The sequence below is a fragment of the Egretta garzetta genome, unplaced genomic scaffold (genome assembly GCF_000687185.1).
Source record: "Egretta garzetta isolate BGI_Z169 unplaced genomic scaffold, ASM68718v1 scaffold590, whole genome shotgun sequence".
NCBI lineage: Eukaryota > Metazoa > Chordata > Aves > Pelecaniformes > Ardeidae > Egretta > Egretta garzetta.
In genome coordinates this window covers 147560-158077 of record NW_009258304.1, presented here as the reverse complement: position 1 = coordinate 158077, position 10518 = coordinate 147560, and the positions used below count along the sequence as shown (strand labels likewise).

General features: G+C 43.5%; 1 protein-coding gene across 2 annotated transcripts in view; it reads left to right on the top strand.

The window, feature by feature from the left end:
- Positions 1-10518, top strand: part of PHLPP2 (PH domain and leucine rich repeat protein phosphatase 2) — a 41500-nt gene that overhangs the window by 4050 nt on the left and 26932 nt on the right. The window contains exons 2-3 of one of the 2 annotated variants that reach the window (XM_035894317.1): positions 4491-4624; positions 9804-9994. In XM_035894317.1, the coding sequence (XP_035750210.1) occupies positions 4570-4624; positions 9804-9994 (246 nt within the window). In that variant the 5' untranslated portion in view covers positions 4491-4569. Of the gene's footprint in view, positions 1-4490; positions 4625-9803; positions 9995-10518 lie in introns of those variants that run through there. The other variant, XM_035894307.1, reaches the window with a different exon arrangement.

Below are 10518 nucleotides of genomic sequence, written 5' to 3'. Positions count from 1 at the left end.
GGAATTCTTGCGGAAGTGAAAGATGAGAAGAATAAAAATAATGAAGAAATCAGATCTCATCTCCAGAAAGGGCAAGTGTGGTGGGATAGAGTCTCCAGCTTTTTCAGGAGGGTAAACCACATTACTATATCTCAGAGAGTATTGAGCAATCCCTAGAACTGTGATTTAACTTGTGTCATATGAAAAGCGCTTATCACATGGTGCTGATTGTACAAAGAGCTCTATCTTAGCTGGACTAGGATCTTCTTCCAGGAGTTCCAAGATGAGCAGTGTCAGTGTGATTGGTGGTAGTGCAGGTGATCAGCACTGTTTGAACTTCCATTCTCAACTGCTTTTCTACTTTTGGGGGGATTTGTTTGTTTTGGAAGCTATTTTCTGTTTTATTTTGGAAAGCACAGGATCTGGTCCTTGCTTATAGGCTCTCCAAATTATTTTATCTCATTGAAGATACCAAGTGGATGGCATCACCAAGAGTGAAGTGATCCCAATTACAGAGGCAAGTTACACTTTTTGTGATACTGAGTCAGACTTGGATTCTGCTTCTAAGACACATGAAATGGTACCAGGTAACTTCCATGTGGTGTTGAAATTAAAATTCAATGCAATTAGAGCTAAACAACTAAACGTGGACAGGCAGAGAGGAACCTCATGAAGTTCAACAAAGTGAAAAGCCAAGTCCTGCACCTGGGGAGGAACAACCACAGGCATTGGTACACACCGGGGGCTGACTAACTGGAAAGCAGCTTTGTGGAAAAGGACCAACAAGCTGACCGTGAGCCAGCAGTGTGCCCTTGCAGTAAAGAAAGGGCAGCAGCAACCTGGACTGCGCTGGGAGGAGCATTGCCAGCAGGTCCAGGGCAGTGATCTTTCCCCTCCACTGGCACTGGTGAGGCCACACCTGGAGTGCTGTGTCCAGTTCTGGGAGTACAGGAGAGGCAAGGACTCATGGGAACGAGTCCAGCAAAGAACCACTAAGATGATTAAGGGAGGGGAGCATATTTCATCTGAGAGCGCTGGGACTGTTCAGCCTGGAGAAGGCTTAGGGGAATCTTATCAATGTGTATAGATACCCGATGGAAACAGAAGAAGACGATGGAGCCAGGCTTCTTTCAGTGGTGCCCAGTGACAGGACCAGAGGCAATGAGCACAGACTGAAGTGGGGAACATTTTTTCACTGTGAGTGTGATAGAGTGCTGGCGGAGGCTGCCCAGAGAGATTGTGGAGCCTCCTTCGAGATACTGAAACCCCAACTGGACGAGGTCTTGGACAACTGGCTGTAGACGACCCTGCTTGCGGGGACCATTGGGCTAGATGATCACTCCACAGGCTTGTTTCAACCACGTTAACTTGGTGATAAAAAAGATTTAAAAAAAAATAAAATTCAGCAATCTGATTTCTACTTTACTAGTGCTAATGGATGGTCTGACTTTGGGCGAAGTATGTATTTAAAAGTCTTAAATACTTGCATTACCGTTTTGCATGATATAATGCTGTGCTTGCCATGAAGATTAAACTCGCTTTCTAGTCAGGGATAGGAATATCTGTACTGAACTGTTGGCAGCAATCACCTGAGCTCAGTCATTTGGCGTTACGTACCTTAAACTCCTGTGGATTCTGAGCATTTGTTTGATTTGTTTTGGACCAAAAGTTTACGCGAATTTGGCTTTCACAAAATTTTTTCTTCAAAAAAGGCATTACAAAAAATTGGGAACGTGGCAGGAACTGTGTCTTTGTCATACCTGTGAGTCATAGCATCTGATTTGGACTCCAGAAAAGAGCAGTTAGACCTGGGGAGGGTGGGAAGGGGAGGGATTGTGCTTTCTGCTAAAATTTATGTGAATTTGCGTTCACTACGTGGGCTAGCTCTTCATTTCCTGTTCTTTACTGGTTTAAAGAAGGAGCAGAAAGAAAAGGCCATTTTCCAAATGTTTTTTCTACTAAAAAAAAGCACCACCACAAACCCCCACAACAACCAGCAGCAGCAGCAATGGCATGCATCACTGACAGTCACCTGACTATATCTTGCACTTTAAATGGATGGATGAATATTATTCTCCTGTATGAATTTTGGAGTGTACTTACAGTACATACCAAACTGCTGTCTCTGACATTGCTTTTAGTCACACGGGAAGCTTCATGAAATTAGAATAATTCCTAAAAATCAACTAAAAATTACAACCAGTGACAGACATTGGTTTGAGTAAACAATATTTTCTACTGGTTAAGGCAGTTGATATTTCATGAACTAAAATTTAAATCCTACTAGTCCAATCAAGGAGGGATAAGAACAGATTTCCAAGCAAACCAGCTCTATCAGGGAGTGATCCTCTGGGTGGATTTGAAGATACAGATCAAGGTTTTCCTCCTTTATCTGTTAAATAAAGCCTATTTATGGGTTGAAATTTGCCAGTAACTTTCTGATTATATTTAGGGCTGACTAGAGTCTGCAAGGCCTGACACCAGTTTATTAGTCAGCAGAAGCTCCGAGAGACAATTTCTGCAGCGGGGCTTGGCTGAAGAGGAAGGGGGTTATTTCATTAACAGCCTTCTGGATAGCCAGTTGGTGTATTTGTGTGTAAAACAAAATGGGGGAGTGCAAAGTTGCCCCAATCGGGATTGGCAAACATTGTGCGGTAATAACTGGTTGTCTGGATCAACTGTATGTCAACTACATTGTCTTTTCAGGCTAGAAACTCTGTTGGTTTGGACCATAACTTTGAGAGTAATCCCATTTCTGATCCAGAGGTCCTGTGTGTGAAGTGAAAGATGCACGTGCTTGAAATACCTGAGCTCATTTTACCTCTTGGGGTGTGTCCTGTTGACTACCAAGGAAGCCTGGATGACTAGATACTTGCAAATGGTGCCTGTTTTATGAAATCAGTCCTGCCTTAATTATGAGGTGGCATTTGTAAAGCGGTCAGCAGTAGTGGAAATACTATAGTATAATCATCAAAAACAATCAGAAATATTTTTGTTCTTCAGTCGAGAAGAAGCAGAAAGGTTTGGTGCATACAGTAATAAAATATTTCACGTTAAGATGTGCAGTATAAATGATGTATGCAAGTCAACAAAGTTTATTAGAAAACAGGTCTTACCGAACAAACCTGATGGTGGTGTTTTGAAATGTCAAGCTTGGTGGCCAAAGGCGTTAGTCATTTGTTGTGGTGTTGGACCGGGGCTCTGAGCAACCTGATCTAGTTGAAGATCTCCCTGCTCATTGCAGCAGGGTTGGACTAGGTGACCCTAAAAGGTCCCTTCCAGCCCAAACCATTCTGTGCTTCTGTCTTCTCATGTCACCGGTAGAAAAGCAATGCACAAACCAACAGAACTCGTTGGCTGATACCTTACAAATTGGAAACTGTTATTCAGCGTATGCGGTTTTTTTGGATGAGGGGTTAGCGTATGTCTGAATGAAGAAAGGTGAACTTGCACCGTTCAGTAGACCCACACTACTGCAAGAAAATTTTAAAAGCACGTTGAGCCTCCTCTTAAAAAAAAGTTTGCAAGGGTTAGTGTCATGGTGTATAAACACTCTTTAAAGAACAGGTGACAAGTTGAGGTCTAGTGACCGCAGTCTGAAGCTAGGCACTTTTAGATCGAAAACGAGGATTTTTAAGGGTGGATAATGAGTGGACCACTGGAGCGATTTATTTTTGCTCCCATCTTACATTTTCAGTGCTTAGTATTTCACACCAAGATTTTTTCCCTAAAGTAAAACTTTTAATTTAGCAAGAAAACTCTGTTATTTTTATTGCAGAAAATAACAATTCAGCATCTCTGGAAGAAGCGAGATGAGAGGATCAGAAAACATCTGTTCTGAATATACTGAACCTGATGTTTCAGGAGAACTTTCCCTTGTTGCCATTTATTCAAGTTATCCTTGATAACCTGAATCCTTCCTGTGATTTGCTGTAGTTCTAAAAACTTTTTTTCTTCTCTGAATGTACTGTTGGAGTTAATTTGCCAAAGCATGAGAATCTTGCACTGATGAGGGCTAAAGAGAATGGCAAATTTCTTTTTTCTTCCTTTTTAGAAGTCATTCTTCAGGAGGATTCTCATATGCTTTGCTCCCAGCTGCATTTGGAAGAGGAATTTAAGTAGATTTCTTTTATATCTTTCAGTCATTATACACAAGGGTTTTTTAATTATTTGGTGTCTGCTTTTTGTGCAGTATTTCTGGCTTTGTTTCTTGTCATTGTTTCCTCCTGGTGCTCCTTAAGTCATAGAATGGAAACGATCACCGTGGATTGTACAGCTTATGCCTATTGCTTTTCATCTCCGTTTCCCTTCTGCAATGTTCCTCTTCACATGCTACAGTTCTTAGGCGCTCCTTGACGAGCAGGAAGTGCAGACCCTGAGGATGTGTGTTTGCCAGACCTTTTCAGGGGAGCGGACCCACCAGCATGTCAGTATTCCTTACACGTTAGCTGTAGTCAGGCTTGTTTAATCTTTTTTGCATTCTCAAACCACTTTCTTGTATGTTTTGACAGGAGGCTGGAGCCCACAGAAAAACCCCTTCAGATTGTGTACGACTACTTGGCTGGGTTGGGTTTTGATGATCCTGTCAGAATGCAGGAGGAGGCAGCAAACTCTGATCTCAGCTGTATGATTCGCTTTTACAGTGGTAAGAAATGGTGTGCATGTACAATTCGTGTTGCTGTTCCTGTAGCTTTAACTATGAGGTGAAACTCAGCTGAAGCCCGAGTCGTTGATGTATTGGGTTTATAGATGGCTGCATCGAACACCCAAAGTACCAGTAAGCATTCCTTAAATAACGAGTTTTCAAGATTAATAGAAAAACCTACAGTCTTGTAGTTCTCTTGATCCTGTCTATGGCTTGAGAAAAGACAGCTTCAACAAGATGGCTCGTTGTCTTTAGTTTCCCATGTTACGGCAAATGCCATAGAGCTCCTAATGGGATGAGAAACATATTGCAGTTCCGTCTAGATATGCCTAAAGATTGTGTTTCTAAAATGTGTATGGATATGGGCAAGGAAGGTCCTGGTCAAATACCTCCCCAGCCTGGAAGCAGAGGACAAGCTTGTTGGATAATTGTCAGACAAGCTATTCACTGAAATACTTGAATGAGTTGCTAATGTTTCACTATTTTGATGTCTTCGGTTATGTCATAAGGAAGACACAATGTCTTTCACATTTTCCTAGTTACCTGCATTATAAATTCAGAAAAGTGCCAGCTGGTTAGTAATAATGCAGGCTGCTGTTAGAGACCCAGTGCGTTTCAGCAAGGCTTCCGAGTGGCCTATTGCATCCGTTTGGGTGGGATACCGTGTGCACAAGGAGCAACGGAATGATGGTCGTAGGCCTGTTGGCACATGGTGCTAGCAGTCAGGAAAGGATTCACTGAAGTGAAGAGGAAATATAAAAGAAATAAGGGGGAGGAAAGCTGATAGTGAAATTATTTAATTACTTTTAAACACTTCACCTGAGTATTTTTTGCATTTCGTAAAATAAATTAAAATGCTTTCAATGGAAAATTGTTCTTGCATAGTGGATCTGTGTAGTTTAAGCTGCTAGCCATCCCTTGTTTATTCAGTGTTAAAAATGAAATCATAAGATTGCAGCTTCTCCACCCCTTTACCTGAGATAAAACCCTTTCTGTCTGGGAGCTGTGTGCAGAACAGGCAAAACAGTGTGGAAGTGTAACGGAGATGGAAATAAGTATGGCATGAGTGCAGTCTGGATTTATAGGGCAAGGAGTAGGAAGGCAGAAGTTAGCTCAGCTGGAAGGAGGAGATGCATCGAGCGCAGAGCTGTAGAGAACTTCTGAGATAAAAATGAGCAATTCGGTTTGGGTATGTCAAGCAGGAACTGCTGAAGATTCAGGAACAGTGATTCAACTTCATGGAAGCAAGTAGGTAGAAAATGGAATTGAGTAGTTCCAGTCAGCATGGAAGGGTAGTCCTGCTTAGAAAGAGTCTGTGAAGGAAGAAGTATGAGGATTGAAGAGTGTTCGGGAGACCTGCTTTAAGAAAGTAAAAGCAAATGCTGACAAAGGTAGGGGAGGAATTAAAGGAAATGCTGTGACGGGTTATGTGATGATTTTGCAAAGCCTGCAGCTGAGAATGTAAGGGACAAGGGAATGCGTTTTAGCCAGATAAACATTACTTAGCATCATAGAATCACAGAATGGTTTGGGTTGGAAGGGATCTTTAAAGATCGTCTAGTCCACCCCCCCCGCCAAGGGCAGGGCCGTCTGCTACTAGGCCAGGCTGCTCAAAGCCCCCTCCAACCTGACCTTGAACGGTTCCAGGGATGGGGCACCCACAACTTCTCTGGGCAACCCGTTCCAGTGTTTCACCACCCTCATGGTAAAACACTTCTTCCTTATGCCCAGTCTAAATCTCCCCTCTTTCACTTTAAAACCGTTGCCCCTTGTCCTGTCACTACAGGCCTTGGTAAAAAGTCTCTCTGCACCTTTCTTACAAGCACCCTTTATAGGCTGAAAGGCCACAAGGAGGTCTCCCCGCAGCCTTCTCTTCTCCAGGCTGAGCTACCCCAACTCTCTCAGCCTTTCCTCATAGGAGAGGTGCTCCAGCCCTTGGACCGTTTCCGTGGCCTCCTGTGGACCCGCTGGAGTGCTGGGTGCAGCTTTTGTATATTTTTTTTTTTTTTCTCCTTGAACTTGTGTATCCCTTCAGAAATTAGTTCAGTTGGACTCCAGGATTCCCCATACATACATAAGATCAGTCACGGCTTTTTATCTAAAGTGAATGTTTCCATGTATGCATATATTCCCAGCCATTCTCACCACCAAATATTTTTGAATTGATTTTTTTTCCCCCAAAAAGCGATACTACTAAAATTGTTCAGGTTTTGCAAAATTTGCAGAAGCCATGGCATTTAATGTCTTTCAGGATTACTGTTTTACAGCTTCGCCACAGAGACCATCGTAAAGAATTTATAGCGTAAGCAATGATTTGGAGAAGATACTGAGGAAGACTGCTACTTCACATAAGTTTTATGAAAGAGCTTGCTTTCTCTTACCAAGTGGTTAGCATCATAGAATCACAGAATGGTTTGGGTTGGAAGGGATCTTTAAAGATCGTCTAGTCCACCCCCCCCGCCAAGGGCAGGGCCGTCTGCTACTAGGCCAGGCTGCTCAAAGCCCCCTCCAACCTGACCTTGAACGGTTCCAGGGATGGGGCACCCACAACTTCTCTGGGCAACCCGTTCCAGTGTTTCACCACCCTCATGGTAAAACACTTCTTCCTTATGCCCAGTCTAAATCTCCCCTCTTTCACTTTAAAACCGTTGCCCCTTGTCCTGTCACTACAGGCCTTGGTAAAAAGTCTCTCTGCACCTTTCTTACAAGCACCCTTTATAGGCTGAAAGGCCACAAGGAGGTCTCCCCGCAGCCTTCTCTTCTCCAGGCTGAGCTACCCCAACTCTCTCAGCCTTTCCTCATAGGAGAGGTGCTCCAGCCCTTGGACCGTTTCCGTGGCCTCCTGTGGACCCGCTGGAGTGCTGGGTGCAGCTTTTGTATATTTTTTACTCCTTGGGGATGTCTCTTGGATTTCTCTGCTCTCTTCCCACATTTCTGTCTGCCTTTCTCATGTGATACATTGGGTTTGTTTTGTTCCCTGGTGCATGCTGAGTATTTATGCCCAGTTGGGGTGATGGGAATATAAATGAATTGATGGAAAACTCACATTAAACAGCAGTGAGAAAGAAGCATGCTTCCTGAAGTCTGGCTGTTGAGACACTCGTAAACGCCCAAGATTTTTATAAGGGGAGAGGATGTGTTAGATCGTCTGGGAGAATGGGGGGAGGGCTTCCTCTCAATGGAAGTCACTTGGAGAATGGAGGCCAGTGACCCAGGCTGGATGGGGCAAGCTTAGAGACCAAATGTTACAGGATCTTTACGTGCTTCAACAACAGATCAAATAGAAGAAGCTCTCCAGGGACATCAAACTGTTCATCTATGTCAGGTGTGGCAGGCATGAATTGTAGAGGGTCACACACTTCCTCTGGTGGGGAATTCTCTTGATTCCTTGTATTGCTATAGCTGGACTTACGCAACTCTTAAGGTGCTGTTAGAGGTGCTAGCTCTGTCTGCTGATGACCTGTATCCTAGCTTTCCATGGGAAAACCTGTGCTCACTAGCTGGAGCATGGAGTTAAGCATGATCATAGTGACGTTCAAGGCCAAGCTCAGGAGCTGCCAAGAGTGGCAGGAACTTGCCTATCCCTAGAGGATAAGACCATTCTTACACATAGCTTGAGGAGTTGTGAAATAGCTGGGTTCAGAGTAGAAGTCCTTGAACATTGCCCCTGGGTGTTTCCTTAGCGCTAGGACATAGGTGTCACAGATGTTTTGGGGAGGACAGGAGAACTGGAGGACTGGTGTAGCCTCATAGTAATACCTGGTGCTTGGAACAATGCTGGTGTGGCAGTCAGTAAGGTCCCATAATACTGTTTTCTTCCAAGTCTGGGGCTGCTCTTTCAACTTGGTGAAATCCAGTTTTTCTGTGGATGATTAGAGTTTCTCACTGTTAAAGGACATCTTATGCCAAACTTCATGTCCCTGAAACAAAGCTACTGTTGTAAACAAACAAACAGCCAATTGTTTCAGCTAAATTCAGCCTGGTATAGACATCAAGACAGTGCTTTAAATTGGGCAAGCTGAAGACCCTGCTTTCTAACTGAGAAGCCATGTAACAACCTTAGGCAGTGGTTAGCTTTTTGCTCCTAATAAAAGTTTGGAGTATGGTTTGTGTCTGGAAATGGGGTATGCATAACCAATAGTGAGAATATTTTTCCAGCAGATTTAATTAGAGTTTTTGTCATTGTCTGGCGTATGTGTTGGCTATGCAGTTCCTCTGTCTGACTCGGGGCGGGGGGGCAGAGTATAAATACCTGCAGGTTCATGCTGCTTATGGATATCAGGACACTTGCAGGAGAGTTCAAGACAGAAGCAGCGTGTTAGTAGCAACTTCAAAAAAAAAAAAAAAAAAAAAGGATCCTTCCCTAAGTAAAACAAAGGGCCCGTTGCTGGGATCTGCCTTAGGGATTATGTCAGATAAAATGAAAGATGAATTTAATATGGGGAGATTCTTAACACTTGAAGTTCATAAGTCCATCAGGTCAGGCTTATTCCTGTAATTTAAAGTATTCAGTTAAGTGACTATCTGGAAAATTTTCCTAGCCAGTAATATAGTATAAACAGTGGACAGAATCTTGAAAAGCATCTGGGAGATGGGGGAGGAAAAAAAAGGGGGGCAGCGACAAGGAGGTAGGATGACCTAAAAGTGAGTGTACACGCGTTAGAAGGCTGAAGTAGAATTCTCCTTTGCTGGTCAGAGCCATGGCTAGAAGTGCACACAGCAAGGCTGTAGCAGTCAGTGCTCAAGGCCTTTCACTTGAATCCTCTCCAGGCATTTCTGTAAGGCCCGTATGAAACCGCTCGTTTGATTGTTTCGGTGACTTCAACTGACTCAACAGGAGTTAGAAATGGCTTTTCTATTGCGTCTGAATGAAGATGGTTTGGCAAGTGTTTGAGTCTGCTAAGGTCCGTAATTACCTGTAGGTGAAAAATGCACCACATGGCAACCGTTTTAACACTGTACTGAAAGGCGTACAGTGGTTGCTCATCAGACATTACCGCACTGGCTGAGGAAGTTGCATGTCCTCTGCTTGAGATTTTTTTAAAGTGCAGCTTGTCTTGTCTTTACTTGTTCTGATTTTGTTCTGATTTTGCATGCTACAGCTGTGGTGCTTTTTGTACTCACAGCTGAGAATGAAGAACAAATGGAAAGTAAATGCTAATGTCCCCTTTTTCTTCAGAAAAGCCATGTCAAGTGGAACAGTTAGATCGCATCCTGCTCTCTGGAGTCTATAATGTACGCAAAGGAAAGACCCAGTTGCACAAGTGGGCAGAGCGCTTAGTAATTCTCTGTGGTACGTGCCTCATTGTGTCCTCTGTGAAAGATAGCCACGCAGGGAAGATGCACATCTTGCCTCTAGTTGGAGGGAAGGTAAGACTTCTTTTGGTTAGCTTCCTGTGGCTTAGAAAGGAAGAAGGGGGGTTATAATGATGGGTACAACACCTTTCTACTTGCTTTACTTAGGTAGTAGTCTTAAGGCTAATAAAACAGAGACACTAGTTATGCTTTCACGTTAGTAGCCAACGTTGTGAATGGGCTATTCTGGAAATCATTACTTCTTGGATCTCCTTCAGCAGAAAGATGTTAAGGATTTGGCCTCTCAATACCTAAAGGGGGCTTGTAAGAAAGATGGGGACAAACTTTTTAGCAGGGCCTGTTGCAATAGGACAAGGGGTGATGGTTTTAAACTAAAAGAGGATAGATTTGGACTGTATATAACAAAAGAAAATTTTTATAATGAGGGTGGTGAAACACTGGCACAGGTTGCCCAGAGAAGTTGTGGATGCCCTATCCCTGGAAACATTCATGGACAGGCTGGACGGGGCTCTGAGCAACCTGATCTAGTGGAAGATGGCCGGGCCTGTGGCAGGGGGGGGGGGGTTGAAGAGACTTTT